At 53.3% G+C, this 14875-nt stretch overlaps 6 protein-coding genes across 6 annotated transcripts; 4 read left to right on the top strand and 2 right to left on the bottom strand.

The window, feature by feature from the left end:
- Positions 1 to 201: 201 nt before the first annotated feature.
- CABS01_00106 (CorA-like Mg2+ transporter) lies at positions 202 to 2119 on the top strand (the record flags this gene model as incomplete). The annotated part of the gene is made up of 2 exons (XM_060533490.1): positions 202 to 1493; positions 1543 to 2119. The coding sequence occupies 2 exons, from the start codon at positions 202 to 204 to the stop codon at positions 2117 to 2119; spliced, it is 1869 nt and encodes a 622-aa protein (XP_060406004.1).
- Positions 2120 to 2689: 570 nt separating this feature from the next.
- On the top strand, positions 2690 to 3141 carry CABS01_00105 (Tim10/DDP family zinc finger; the record flags this gene model as incomplete). Its single annotated transcript, XM_060533489.1, has 2 exons — positions 2690 to 2807; positions 2975 to 3141. 2 exons carry the CDS (start codon positions 2690 to 2692, stop codon positions 3139 to 3141), a joined length of 285 nt encoding a protein of 94 aa, XP_060406003.1.
- Positions 3142 to 3670: 529 nt separating this feature from the next.
- On the bottom strand, positions 3671 to 4536 carry CABS01_00104 (ribosomal protein L23; the record flags this gene model as incomplete). Its single annotated transcript, XM_060533488.1, has 3 exons — positions 3671 to 4051; positions 4176 to 4243; positions 4512 to 4536. The coding sequence occupies 3 exons, from the start codon at positions 4534 to 4536 to the stop codon at positions 3671 to 3673; spliced, it is 474 nt and encodes a 157-aa protein (XP_060406002.1).
- A 478-nt stretch (positions 4537 to 5014) lies between these two features.
- Positions 5015 to 5920, top strand: CABS01_00103 (nucleolus protein; the record flags this gene model as incomplete). The annotated part of the gene is made up of 1 exon (XM_060533487.1): positions 5015 to 5920. One exon carries the CDS (start codon positions 5015 to 5017, stop codon positions 5918 to 5920), a length of 906 nt encoding a protein of 301 aa, XP_060406001.1.
- An 883-nt stretch (positions 5921 to 6803) lies between these two features.
- On the bottom strand, positions 6804 to 7695 carry CABS01_00102 (enolase-phosphatase E1; the record flags this gene model as incomplete). Its single annotated transcript, XM_060533486.1, has 2 exons — positions 6804 to 7442; positions 7510 to 7695. 2 exons carry the CDS (start codon positions 7693 to 7695, stop codon positions 6804 to 6806), a joined length of 825 nt encoding a protein of 274 aa, XP_060406000.1.
- Positions 7696 to 14175: 6480 nt separating this feature from the next.
- On the top strand, positions 14176 to 14385 carry CABS01_00101 (uncharacterized protein; the record flags this gene model as incomplete). The annotated part of the gene is made up of 1 exon (XM_060533485.1): positions 14176 to 14385. The coding sequence occupies one exon, from the start codon at positions 14176 to 14178 to the stop codon at positions 14383 to 14385; it is 210 nt and encodes a 69-aa protein (XP_060405999.1).
- Positions 14386 to 14875: the final 490 nt, after the last annotated feature.

The raw sequence follows: 14875 nt of genomic DNA, 5'->3' as shown, positions 1-14875 counted from the left end.
GCGATTCGGTAACGGTCTACTTTGAATACGCATCAGTTATGGGTATCGCCGCCTGATTCAAGAGTTGCGGAGGCCTTCGAAGAGGAACGAGTTTGAGACTTACAACCCATTCCACCAAACGAGCTACCCACACAAGCGGGTCAATATTTTCGTTGGCTGTGAAACCAAGCAATATTGCCAGGTTGCAGCACCAAAGTCAACATGTCTGACCACGAGGAGAATATCTCTGAGGGCGGCTTCAAGACGCCGATCCCTGAGCTCGACGACCACCGCCATCAGGTTGCCACTAGCCCTCACCCAGAGCGGCCTCGAAGAGGCACTTTCGACACTCTGTATGGAGCGCGCCTTCTTGGGCCCGACTCGGTTTCTGGTGAGCGGTCGCCAAGTATCAGGGTTCGGGATTTCGAAGAGGCAATTGTCGATGATGAGGGAGGTGACGTCTCGCCGCATGCGCGACGGGTTCGTCGACCGACTGTTGAGACGGTCACCGACCAGAGATCCATCTCCCCTCCCAACTCGGTCAAAGCCTTCGCTGAAGCGCGCCGTCGCGAGCGTGGCATGTCCTTCTCTGAGTCCAAGGCCGAGAGGAAGGGCAGCGAGGAGAACCTGCATCGCGCAGGCTCAATCAGCAGCCGCCGTAGCCACCGCAGTCGACCTTTCACGGTCGATGACGGCGCCAGCTTGGCCACCAACCAGTCGGCCGAGGAAGACGTCTGTTTCCCTCTACAAGATCCCCGGCGTAAGGACCAGCTGTACATCGACTTCGACTACTTGGAGAATTTCGTCCAGTCTGACCAGGCATCGCGAACGGCTAGTCGCCGCGATTCTCTCCGTGCCTTCCCGGACCTACGACAGACACAGACGTCTGAGGGTCAGCCTCAGCTGCAACTCAGCACTGTTGATGGAGATATTGTCAACATGCCCTCTGACACCTCTGATGAGCAGGAGATCTCGGAGAAGGAGCATGCCGCCGAAGATGCTAAGAATAAGCCTGTAGCTACCCAGCAGCCCCTGGACCCCAACCGGTTCAGCTTCTTTTCTTCGGCTTGGGAATCTACGATCCACGCAGCAGAACTTGGGGACTTGGTTCTTCCCGGCGAGGATCTTCGGGGCCTCTTCACGCTCCCCGCCGATGAGTCCGATGGAGTTTGGTGGTTGAATGTCAACAGCCCTACCAAAGAGGAGGTTACCGCCATCTGCAAAGCATTCGGTATCCATCCTTTGACAATTGAGGATATTACGACGCAAGAAGCGCGGGAGAAAATTGAGCTGTTTCCCTCGTACTACTTCGCAAGCTTTCGATCTTTCACCCCAGTACAAGAAGACGACGGCTTGGAGTATGAGCCGTACAACCTCTATGTCGTTGTCTTTCGCGAGGGTACTCTGAGCTTCAGTTTCGAGCCCAATGCCCACGCCTCTCACGTGCGCAAGCGGATTGCCCTGCTTAGGGACTACGTTGCGCTGAGCAGCGACTGGATTTGCTATGCTCTGATGTAAGTGGACACAGTCGAAGTCGATTATCAGTGCTAATCTGTTGGGCAGTGACGATATTGTGGATTGCTTTGCTCCAGTCATCCGCGACATTGAGTTAGAGGCTGACGCCATTGAGGACGGCGTCTTCGTCGCCCGCGAGGATGATTCAAACCAGTTTCTGCGGTCCATTGGCCGAGTGCGCAAGAACACCATGGCTCTCATGCGCCTTCTTGGAGGCAAAGCTGATGTCCTGCGAGGCTTTACCAAGCGTTGCAACGAGAACTACAAGGTTACACCCCGTATGGACATTGGACTTTATCTCGGCGATATACAGGATCACGTCGTCACTATGGTCACCAACCTCGGCCACTTCGAAAAGATTCTGTCTCGCTCCCACAGTAACTACTTGGCTCAGCTTTCCATCAACAGCATCTCTCAGGGTACACACACGAACTTAGTACTCAGCAAGATCACGTTCCTCGCGTCGATTCTTGTTCCGCTCAACCTCGTTTGTGGACTGTTCGGCATGAACGTTCCGGTTCCCTTTGCGGACACTTCTCTTGTCCCGTTCTTTGTCATTCTTGGAAGCTTGATTCTCTTCAGCGTTGTGAGCATGACCTTGGCTCGCAAGTACAAGTACATCTGAAGAATACATCGGGGCGCTGTCGTCAACGTTACGACTTGATTTCCTTCCATGCCGTTATATTAGTAGGGCATGAAGCATAACCGTGATGGCTTGTGCAAGCAACAAAACAAGCAACGGGATTGGACAATGGGGCTTTCATGTCAATTGATCGATTTTAATTTAGTCTTGGTAGATACAAGAGAATACGAATTGGTTCCCAAACTTTGCAATGCATGCCTCACGCAGCTCTAATGCTTGCCAGTTTTACAAATCAGCAAGGCTTACTCAACCTAAGTCACTATTCACGAAGCTGAGGATATGTTTCTTTGCACTGCTCTGTGATCTTGATAAGTACATGGCGTTGTGCGTGCTTGGTTTTCGCGCCCATACTCAGCCAATGGGAGATGCCCAGGTTATAGTGGAGACAAAAAAAAAGCTGGATGCAAGAAGTACGGAAAGGCAAATATTGGAAGACTTTTGACCTCTACCATACTATCGTCACAGCCAACATACGCTCCTCCATCCCGCACTTGCAATCCCTAACGAACAACGTACTATCAAGGATCTGGAAAATCTCACAAAGACACAACGATGGACTCCTCAAGATCAGCGCTCGAGAACTCAGACCTCGACAAGCTTAACGACAAGGACAAGCTTGAGCTCCGCCAATTCCTTGCCAACGAGCAGCAGAGATCTCAAATTCAGTCACGTTAGTATATCCTCATCTTATGGGACCGTAGAAGAGGGGAGCATGGCAGATTGAAGGTGATGGGAGACTATGGGAGGCATTGGCGTATGTGCGCGGTCTAATCAGATGGCTGCAGACATAGAGGGAGAGAGAGAAAGGACTTGGCAGCTAATTCGAATCATGAATAGAAACCCATGCTCTCACCGAGATCTGCTGGAAGAAGTGCGTCAGTGGCTCGATCCGCGGCTCGAAGCTGGACAAGGGCGAGGAGGGATGCCTGGCCAACTGCGTTGACAGATTCCTTGACGTCAACTTCCTCACGATGAAGCACCTCAACAACATGCGCTCTGGTTAAATGGGTTTGGAGAAAACCGTCGAATCACACACGCTGGAACAACAGGAAACAGGATACGGAACACGTCACAACGGCATACTCGTGGGGGAAACGGTAGACCGAATAGAGAGGGGCGTAGAGAAACTTCGGATGGAAGTTGCTCATGTACAAGCATATGTATCACTATGTACGAGGAAGAATGGCAATCCCATCATGTCAGAACACCGTCTGACAGGTTTACAACAATATCTGGCATGTCACAACGATCTCACGGTTGCAAAGTTTGCGTCTGGATATACAAGGATGGTCACCGGAAGCGAATTTCGCATTCATGTGCATTTCTTCGAGACTGAACACGGTCATGGTACTCCAGCCTGAGTACCGGGAGAATCGATTGGTGCCCTCGAGGAGATGCCACTCCTGGGGAATCTGTATCAACAACCTTGAGACGCCCATGCCAATGCCTTTTGCAGTCAATGAACCCGAATTGCTTTTTACTTATTCATTTCCCATTCCCGTTTCAGTCCTTCGCGGAAAATTAACATCCGCTCTAGACGAGAGCCAGCTTGGTGGCGGCGATGTCAAGAGCATCGACATCGGGGGTGAGGCGGGCATAGGCCTTCTTGGAGCCGTCGGGGCGGATCAGGGTGTTGATCTTGACGGTGTCGATGTCGTAAAGTTTCTTGAGGGCCTGCTTGATCTGGGCCTTGTTGGACTTGACGTCGACGATGAAGACGAGGGTGTTGTTCTCCTCAATCTTCTTCATGGCGGACTCGGTGTTGAGGGGGTGGACGATGATCTTGTGCTCGTCGAGGCGGGGCTCGTGGGGGATCGACTTGCGGGGGTACTTGGGAGCGCGCGAGACGACGAGGGTCTTGGGGCGGTGGAACGAGGTGGTGTAGCGGACCTTGTTCTTGTAGTGACCGTGGGCCTAGGGGAAGATGCTGTCAGCTTTCTAATTTGTGGTGGCAGACAGTATCCCGTCCTCCTTCGGACGCAGGCACTTCGGTTGTCTTGGGAAGCCGCGGGCAGAGGGGTATATTGCTTGTACTTACACCCTTCAGGGCAGCCTTGGCAGCGTTGTTGGCCTGCTTGGAGCCCTTAGGCGCCTTGGAGGCACCGCCTAGAGTAGAGATGTCGCATCAGCAATCGCTCTTTATTTTCAAAAGAACTCGCAAAATCTGCTGTAGCATGATGCTCCGGGAGAGAGGTTTCGGCGTAGAGATTGTTGGTGTATCCCCCGTTCCGTCACCGTTCTGCCCGTTGCCGTCGACGAAACAAGAGATTTTGTCGAGTCGCCATTGTGTGCGTTTTGTGTATATGGTGGTTGGGAATGTTGCGCTCGCAAGTGTGTATTTCTTGCTGCTACCGGGAGTTGATTTCTCAAGTACCTTTCTTCGAGTCCTTGGGGGCCATTGTGACTGATGGGGATGTTGGCTGGTTGGGCGGGTTAGCTGGGTTGTCGTCGGTGTCGAGGTCGAGTGCAAAAAGAAGAGATTCCGAAAGTCAAATGTTTTTTTTCTCTCATCTGTGGGCTTAGGGTTGACTTGGTCTGTGCGCCCCAATTCGTTATCTTATCTTGGCTGGAGGAGACGGGGAAAGTGATGAGGAAAATCATTCCGCCGTTGCTGGCTAGCCTAACCCGACTAGAACCGCGCTCAACCTAGCACTTGCCAAAAGGAAGCAGACTGCTTACATAAGGCTCGACTTACACTCTTCGAGCAGGGAAAAGAAAGAAAAAAAAAACCCCAAGCATCTGCTATGTCGACTTTGATATTGATCTCGTTGAGAATATCCAAAGCTCACTCAACGTACGCGACCCGGAAGCGCAAATCGAAGCCCTCTTGCTCCTCACTTTGATCGCTCTTCTCCGCCCCAAACAAGTGTCAGAAACATGGGAAGGACGAAGCCCGCCAATAAGCTGTTGTCCAGAGGCCGCCCTCCCACTATCAAAAAAGCAAAGTCCATATCTCGCAAAGAGACCAGAACGCTTATCAACACTCATCACACCTTGCAGAAGAAGCGCCAGCAAGCACTGGCTCGGAATGATGAGAGGGAGGCAGCAGCGGTTGCAGCCGAAATTTCTGCCCTCGGCGGGCTCGAGGAATACCAGCGAGCCAGTCTCCAAGGCCAACGAGTAGATCGCGGCGGAGACAGCTCGAGAGTCCTCCTGGACTGGCTACGATCAGCCGATTTGCAGCCATTGAAGTCCAAGGACACTCGAAGTGAGGGGAAGAGCGAGGGCGGGGCGCATCGCCGATTGCGAATGCTCGAAGTGGGCGCTCTCAGTACTGATAACGCTTGCTCCAAGAGCGGCGTCTTCGAAATGACTCTCATCGACCTCAATAGCCAACGGGCGGGCATCCTGCAGCAGGATTTCATGGAGCGACCGCTACCAATGGACGACTCGGATCGATTTGACATCATCTCACTCAGCTTGGTTGTCAACTACGTTCCTGACCACTCACTACGTGGTGAGATGCTTCTCCGCACGCTTTCATTTCTCCGCCAGCCTGGAGACGATCTATCGGATGCTACTCGCGCCCTGTTTCCCTCACTATTCTTGGTCCTCCCTCGGAGCTGTGTCGATAACTCACGCTATTTCTCTCAGGATCGGTTGGTTGAGATCATGACGGCCTTGGGATACGTCCAACTTGAGGGAAAGGCCACCAACAAGCTGGTGTATTCACTCTGGAAGAGGGCAAATGCTTCAAGCGAACCGTTGCCCTTGTTTGCCAAGCAGGAGCTCAACCCGGGCATGAATCGTAACAACTTCACAATCACACTGAAGGGTTCATGATTACATGCCGCTAGATTGGATCAACTTTTCGGCCCAGGGAGCCGGCGGGCAGATCATCAAGTGGGTTGAAAACGGGACATCACTGTTGCCATTGTGATCAAAGACGGGGCCCAATCACGATTCTGGCTGCCTTTTTGGGGGCAATACTGGACGATCAGACGCCGAGGCGGGCCTTGGGGTGGTGTAAGTTCCAAGCGTTCTCCCCTCACAACGATCGACAGGCGATCGTCCATATTTTCACTTCCGTTTGGACGCCTCGAAGATGTCACGTTTCCAATAAGCCAACAATGACCTATATTGTGGGACGAATGTCATCGGCACGACGAGCCCACGATTAACCCCGCCGTCCGGGCATTTGGCAAGCGCCCGTTGCAAGCGAGGGGCCGGCGCGGCTGCTTTCACCTGCCTTCCACGGGACGGACGAGTCCATGTTCTACATCTGGATCAATCGGCAATTCATGCGAGACAAAACAAGGACTTGGTCGGCTGCCGCGGGCCCTCTGGCGTTTGGATGGGGCGTCAAGGTCTCGAGCTCCAATGGAAACAGCTTCGACCTGCCTGTTTCTCACAAGTTTGGCCATCTCGTTTCCGGTCTTTTATCAGCTGTTGCGGGTAAAGCTAGGTATGAGATCCCACGCGTCTGAAGCCGAGGAATGAGCGATGGGCATCTAGAACAGACTTTGCTTGAAGGGTAAGGGATGGGATGGACGGGACAAGAGATGTGGAATTGGGCAGTCGACGGAGATGGGAAAGCTGAAGATGGTGTTCACCGGATGCAGACTGTATTCGAGGCGTTTCCATGCCGGCATGTCTCCAATAGCGCTACCAAAGTCTAGGAGCAACACTCGTCGTCGGGTACCCCGCAAGCCAAATTAGTCGCGTATCAGTGTTTGGATCCAAGGCCCTTGAGTTCGTTGAAGTCTCTGATCGGCTGCAACGTTGGGCTCAGGTCATCTGGGAGTGGAGCGTTGCCGGGGCGGACGACGGGAATGCTCTGCATTCCGGCCATGATTGCGGCTGTGACTTCGCTGGGGTTGTCACTGAGGAAGAGCCATTCTTCAGGCTTTGTGCCGGCGAAGTTTGACAGGATTGAAGCATAACTGCCGGGCTCAGTCTTGAGGCCGGCGTTGACCGTGTCGAACCAGCCCGAGATGAGGGGCGTCAAGTCCGCCGGCTGAGCATCTGTGTAGCCAAAGAAGAGCTTTTGGGCGGGAACAGAGCCTGAGGAGTAGATGACGAGGCGTAGACCGGCGTCCTTCCAGGACAAAAGACGTTCAGCGACATCCGGAAAGAGAGGCGCCTTGATTTCACCCGACTTGTAGCCCTCTTTCCAGAGGTAACCCTGGAGGGCCTTGAGGTACGATGCCTTGACATCGCGTTTGACAAGGTCGCGGAAGTGCGCCTCGAAGACTGGTCGATCAGACACACAGTCCTCAGGGAACGCATTACGGTAGACTGCGAACTCGGGATTGTCCCATTGCTTGTCTAGGGTAGCCGGAAGGGCATCGACGGCATACGGGTACTGGAAACCGAGACATCAGCACGGCAATGATATCGGCGGGATTGTGCCGCCGTGGGAGTAAGCGCACGGTTGCCCGGCTCGGAATGAAGAATACCACCTCCGTGCCATCGGAGGAGAATTCAAGGAAGTCACCCGGAGGGGGCTGCAAATCACCCGATGGACCAGGGGGTGGGTGGTTGGTAGGAACTTGGGGTGAGACGACATACCAGCACGTCTTTGACGAAGGATATGGGACAAACGGTTCCTTCTGCATATTTAGAAAGTCTCGAATCAGCATACGCAATGTAATCAAGACTTGAATCCGCCAATGCAACAAAATCATCCTGGATACGGTGAGTTCGGCATCTGGTAAGAAAGGTGCTCACCGATATCGAGCAATACGACACTAATAGCGCCGAGGCTGTGGGCCATTGTGTGAGCTGTCTATAGAGAGAAACTTGGTATTGTGCGTTGTCGTGACAAGGTGAGGCAGCAGGAAGAGGAAAAAATTTTAATTCCCGAAGTGACACGTCAAGACAGTGAGACTCTGGGGCGCGACGCGCGAGAAGACTTTTTTTTCCCTTCCCTCTTTGCGATTGTCTCTTCTCGCTTCCAGATTGAAATCCTTCAGCGGCGTTTCAAAGAACTGTTTACTTCCCAATTCAAGCTTTCCGCAATTCAACGGAGGCAGGTTGATAGGCGCTAGCTAGTTCATGCATGAAGGAGGTGACGGCGGGAGATTAGAAGAAGGCGGTCAAGCCAGCGCCCGGAAGTCAAGTAGGGCCGGAACGGGAAACGCGGTTGCAGACCTGCAGATTTGCCGTATGGCTGCCCAGTGCAGGTGGGAGTTGGTGCGAGATGTGCCTTGTAAGTTGTGTGTGTGTTTGTGTAGGTATGTGTGCCCGTGTAAGAGAGAAAAGTTGGATTGCGCAACGCCGCAAAGGTGTGTGTGAGTGGAGATGGCGAATAAGGTCGCAGAGGGCTACACCAACCCAGGCCTGCCATGGTAGCAGCCGGTGACATGGCCCAATAGCAGCAGACTGTTAAGACATCGATTGCATGACCAAGGCCTCACACTGAAGCAGCGGTGAAGACTGAAGAGGAAGCACTCAATTGTGGGCGATATCAAGCGGCAGCGGCTGGAACGAGTCCGTCGTCCGCGGACCAGCCGACGCCAGCGGCAGAGTGGCTCTCTCTCAAGGCTCATGTAGCGAGTAGGTGGATGAACATTTTGCGGCCGGACGGTGAACTCGGGGGCCGGAAAGGGGGGGCCGGCGGGAAGCTGGTCGCGAGTCCGTCGCGCATTGTCAGGCGGTCTGGTTCCCCACCATCGTGAGAATTTGACAGTTCACCGATGAACTCGAGAGAAACGTAGAGAAGGTCGTCGTCCGGTCCTCGTACGGGCGTCGACGGACCCAAGGACGATGCGCTCGGGTACCTTGCGTGGAGCACGCCGGCCTTGTCCCCAAATCCTTTCAACGGAACGCCTGGTTCAGGTCACCGGCCGAGAAGCCTAGGATTTGACATCTTGGGTAGACCGCTTATGGGTATCGAGAACCCCGTATCTGCCCGAGATCTATTAAGCGGGATTCTAGAACCAAAACGAGCACGCCAGAAGAGACTGGAGCTATCTCTTAGCTTTGGTTGGAAGTTGGAGTTCCTGACAAGTTGACAGGTTGTAACTCTGGAAGTTGAGAGGGCAGATACAAGCGCTGCGGTTAACAAGGTTATTGGGCTGAAGTTCGAAGTGGCCAATGGTTTCCTCACTTTTTTCCTAGTCCGTTCGGGCCCGCTGATTGAACCTCTGACACACATGCCGTGCCCTTTTCGTGCAGTCTCATCGTTGCTGTCCTTCCATCCAATCGTGTTTCTCTGGGATATCAATCCCTGTCACATCTGTGTTCTCGTGGTACGACTATCTCCCTACTTTACGAATACCAACGCCAGAATCCCGCAAGGGGCATGGGGAATCGGGATGCCACCGCAATGCAAACAACCATTGCCGAAACGAACTTGGAATGGAAACGGCGACAGCAGCGTAGTTATCGCAACAGCAAGGGTCCAATGGATTGGTGCCTTGAATTGACAAGCCACACGACTTTTGGACCCCTTTGTTTCTCGGATGCTACTCTGCACGAGTAGATTGGCCTAGAGATGTTTCTGTCCGCATTCGAGCGTGTGGCAGTTGAGCCAGACTACCGCCAACTGCGCCATGCCGTTCTGAAATTATGATGCTTGTCTTCTTCGGTCGATAAAGCTCGAGCTTCGGAGGCGTCCCGCTCTCACGAGCAACATGTTTCGCTGGCATTTGATGGTGATGGGCAGGCCACTAATATTGGTATGTGCCAATGGGCAAGCAGCGGATTGAGGCCGAGCAAGCGGGTGCGGACGGCGTGAATCTTGCCCAATGCCGAACGGACGCAAGATGTACCCAATAATCACGATACGTCACGCCTTCTTCCATCTCCTTGCCATCGTGGATTCATCTGCCTTGACTGGCCTAATAGTCTGAGGGTCGAGATGCGTTTGCTGTCGTGCGCTAGCACGTCCTCGTGCTAGAGTCCCAACGGTGTGAATCAACGGGAAAACCTAGAAGCATGATGGAAGAAAAAGCGCAGCGCACGGCCTGCTTCGTGGGATCTAGTTGCACCCGCGAGAACGAAGAAAGTCACGAATGAGCGAGGACGGAGACATACGGTGAGGAATTTGGACCGCGTGGCCAAGGAAAGAACATCTCGCGGGCCTCGATAAACACGCGTGGCGGCATCACGGACCTCGGCTCTGGTCCGATTCTCGCCTCCGTAACACGCAAGTGACGGCGAGGTGGATAAGCTTTGTTTTTCTGTTGGCCACACGTGCTTTCGCCGCCGCGGTAGCTTGACACATATTCTCACGAGCCTAGACAGATATTTGGGGCCAGAGATGTTGATAGAGCGGTATGAGTGACGGGGCGAAACATTATCTCATTACGGAGTTGATACGGTGGTCGAAACTAAAGTACTCCAGGACTCAATACTACTACGTAGACAACTCAATCTACCTGAAGAGTGACTTTGTGACACGCCTGACGGACTTAACGAGAGTCATCCCATTACGAACATCGTTGACATAAGTAACCACATGCTTCTATCACATCCTGAGTACGTGGTCAGACGTACGGATGCCCGGCGTTCATTCCCGTGAAGCTCGCCGCTCGCGGCGGCGGGGTTATCTCGAACGCCGGCGACGATCCGTCGTACTCGCCCGCCAGTTCCGTGGTCCTACGCATCCATCACCCCATTCGTATTGCGGCCGACCAGTCACATTGGCCGGTCTACTCGCCAGCAACGAAGTTACTGTTTTCCTGCCAGCCAGCCGCAAAAAGCAAAACACTTGCAAAACGCTCTAATTCATTGGGAAGGGGTTTGTATGGTTGGCTGGTGATGGTGGTGGTGGGGTGGTATCGTGGCATCTCTCATGTCCTTGGCAAGACATTCTGTCGCCTAAGCGAGGTCAGTTTCCTGTAGCCATTTTGGCCCATGTATCGCCAGATAGGACGGCAAGACGACACAAGCCATGGAGGTCCATCAAACATTGAAGCGAGACATTGTAATCAGCTGTTATTCAGAGTTCTAGTCTGTTCCTCTCAGTCGATGGCTGCACCGCCTCTTAAGGCACTTGGAGCTGAGCCCTGGCTGGCACTTTACAAGCCCCCCCAATTGCCTGCAGTAATGAGCGTACTACGGCTTTGAGGCTTTCGTATGTTCCTACGTCTCTCTCGTGGATAGTGGGGATCGATTTCTGGTGGCGGGGGATATTTCTTCAGTGTCATTCATCCAGCAGTGAGACCACTATTGCCCGGTCACACGACCGAGTCGTTGGGGAACAGAGTGGCACCGGGGACGTGGAAATGCGTGGTGACTCGTGAGAAGCACACGAACGCCGACTGCGGCCCCCCATTTTCCGTTTGATGAGAAAGGAGGCCACGGTTACCCTCACTTTATGACTGATACCTTTACATGATTATCCGCGCCTTCATCACCGTCAGCCCGGTCTGCCGAACCATTGAGCTATGCCAGGGATGCGTTTCCACACCGTAGGAGTCAAGTTGGCAAACTCCGCGATTATTACGTCGTCTGGACGGCACATACATACCGGCTGGGACTGTACACTTGTTCGCTTCCCGAGGTGCCCATACTTCCTACGAACCTTTTCATAAGAACCAATTTGGGTTAATGAGGGGATGACGAAGAGCGTCAACCTCTGAAACACTCTCGAGGAGCGGCCGTGATCGGCATCAGCCAAGGCTCAGCGTCACGGGCGCTAAGTACACATAGCAAAAGCATCAGCCCTGAGCCTGTGAACTGTGTACTTTGTAGGGCCTCTTTGGGGTCCAGCCTTCGAGGTGAGGTGGCCTTGTGGGAGCACTGGGGGGTCACATCAGCGTTCAATGATCGGACGAAAGTTGGACGTTTAGGCCCCTCCCCAGACCTCGGACTGGGCCAAATTATCGATACGAAGCAAGGGGTGGGCGGGTTCAAGGTTTCAATGTCGCCATGTTGCGAAGCTGTAATTTCAAGGACAGTCTGAATGGACAACTGTACATAGAATGCAGATCGGTTCGTTTGCTTACGGCCAAGATTAAGAGTGAACCGAAAAGAGGAACCGCGAAAGATAGCTGCCTCATCTACGATAATGCAAGATAAAGCTCTCCGCAGAAGCAATGTCCCACCCGTATCAAAGGCCCACGGGTCATCTGAGATAAATCACTCTGGGGTAAGCTGCAACTTGTGTGAGAGGGAGAGCAAGGAGATTGGGACCCCTTCGAATGGAGAAGGGAGGTTAGACACCAATTAGGAAAGGACCCATGAAAGCCCGTTTTCTAGTTCTGGAAAGTCGATGGAGAAGGATTTGTGGCACAGGGCCGGCGGCGCTTGGGGACCTCCCAAGTTCGTGGGAAACTCTGGGGAACTCCTGGCCGTCCGTGAGCACTTCTCTTTCCCTTACTTGCAAAGCATGGATAAGAGAGTTCAGAGGAGCGCCAGTGAACAGATAACACTGGTTGTGCGAACAAGATACGGGACGGGATTGACAGTAAGGATGCTTTGAACAGGTCTGCGACGCGATAACCAATGTCGAGCGGGCGCGATTATACTTCTGTCCCATCTGCAGGTCGAAAGGAGTGCAGTGTCATACGACCAATGAGACCAAGGCAAGTGAGCAAGTGAAACAGAAGCCCAAGGAATCCAGTCGTGAGATTGTACGAGGTAAACAGCTGGCGTTGTCGGCTGGCGTGCTGACTGTTTGAGAGGCACAGAGGCTGGCAGGAGCTTACCTTAGGAAGGAACTAGGTTCCGTGCACCGTCTCTGGACAGTCGTGAGTGCCTAGGTATGTACTGTAACGGAGGGGTTGAGAGCACCGTTGGGTAACGGTCGGCCAGTAATGCTCTCAATCGGGTACAAAGTAATACCTCTAGGTAGACTCCGTATGAGTGTTCGGTTCTTGACTCTACCTCTCTGGGCACGTTCTCAAGAGTCTCGAACTCTCAGTACCAACCCAAAGTCACCAAACTCTCCACAGTCGCCTTTACTACGTAGTTAGAAGGAGGCAAGAGCAGGCAATGGCAATGGGCAATCTGGCAATGAGAGTTGAACAACTGTCCTGACTCCTGACTACGTGACTACTCTGACATATCCACCGAGACTTTTTGTTGGGACGGGAGTCATAGGACTGGGCAACTGACGTGACGAGTTGCAAATCTGCTACTATTCTTGTTCAGGGGACCTGGGGACCTGGGGATCGTGGACGTGGCCTGTAGGCTGTATCCGTACCGCGGCAATGCACTCCAATTTCGGTCCACGGCCAAATGACCAAATGGCCAAATAACGATATTCTTCAGCCATGATCCAGGTCCACGTTTTCCGAGAAGACTGGATCCCTCATGATTTCCGAGTACATACGCAGTAAAGAGAGAGGAAAATCGGGGGACCCGTTGCGTTGCCACTCTATCTTTGGAAGCTAAGCCATAACAGGCACGTCCATTCAGTCGAGATATCCAGATCTGCGAATCAGCATGGATAGCTTATGTAAAAGGTTACCCAATAGGAATAGCCGTGGTCGTGGCGTGGATGCTAAGCAGTCACGGGGTCTTCCGAATTCCAGGGACGGATAAGGCGACCTTACCTAACCAGAATGATGAAAGTTCACGATCAATGGAAGTCCACTGAGAGCGTAACATAACATGTAGAGAAAGGACCTCTTTTCCCCCCTGACAATATCCACACGGTGGCTCATTCCGGCACCGCGTACACTGTCCAAGGGAACACTCTCGGCAGTTTGCCATGTTGTATTCGTTCAAAGTATTCGGACTGGATAACCGATAATGCAAATGCAGGCCCAACTCAGCGAGGCCAGAGTCTCTGGCGGCTGGCCAGCGCTGCTGGTACCCGTACCTGGCAGGCGAGACTTTGTGTTGGCGCCAGCAGCGAATGAGAGTCTGGCGATGGTCTTCTGGCACTATGAATTGTTAGTTTTGCATCTAAGGCCGTCTGGACCCCGTCGATCGCCTTCCCTCATTGTGTAAGAAGGGCAAAAAGGTTGCGCGCTTCCCGCTGCGACCGCCCTACTCTCTATCTCTGTTCGTCGATGCTGCAGGCGGCAGACGATTTGGAGCGCCGTCGCAACGGGAAGGGAGGCCTGGCTTGTCTGGCACCCCGGATTGTCGACGGGCCTTGACTGGCTGGCGACGGCTGCCGTGGCAGAAAGAAACATACAATGACCTGGAGCATGGCTTGGCTTTTCCTGGCGCTGGCAGCCTGCATGCATTCCGCTGGTTTCGCAGTACGCGGCAGTCATGTCGAGGTTGGAGCTGTCCTCGCCCAGCCGCTGCGCGAGCTGTACTTGCCAACCACGTACCCCCAGGGCGGTGTGGCGACTAACGACGCATCCAAGTGGATCATACTTTCCAAGGACGGTTGGTACTGACTGGCTGTGCCTATGGTGGCTGTCAGGTACGTAGCCGGCAGTGCATAATGCAATACCTAGGTAGGTACGCTGGTTTTTGGTACGGGTGCTCTGAACGGAGTGGCAGTACGGAAAATTGCTTGGGCTACCTCCATACTGGCGTCGCGTCCATGGGACAGTAGGCCCTCCGTCAAAACATGATCACCGTTCATCATCGTCTACCGTCCAGCGATGATCTACCGTGTAGGAATAAACGTTTGAGCACGTTCCTTCCTGGGCATTCGCAATACCTTGGCTTCTCGGTGCCATCTATTGACTTCGATTGTATTGTACTTCTCTCCTCTACAAGCCAATTGTCTTCCTCATTCGCACGCCTACTTCCATAATAAATCACAAGAGAGTACTGCCCTGCAACAACATGTCATCACTTGCACGCAATACGGTCGTTCAGGTCTCGCCGTTCCAGTAATCAATGTTGCACGAAGCCGCACAGCGATAGAGCTAACGAGAA

The sequence above is a fragment of the Colletotrichum abscissum genome (assembly GCF_030869225.1).
Source record: "Colletotrichum abscissum strain IMI 504890 chromosome Unknown Scaffold_1.1, whole genome shotgun sequence".
Lineage (NCBI taxonomy): Eukaryota > Fungi > Ascomycota > Sordariomycetes > Glomerellales > Glomerellaceae > Colletotrichum > Colletotrichum abscissum.
Note: the sequence above shows the minus strand (reverse complement) of the source record. Positions and strands in the feature narration are given on the sequence as shown.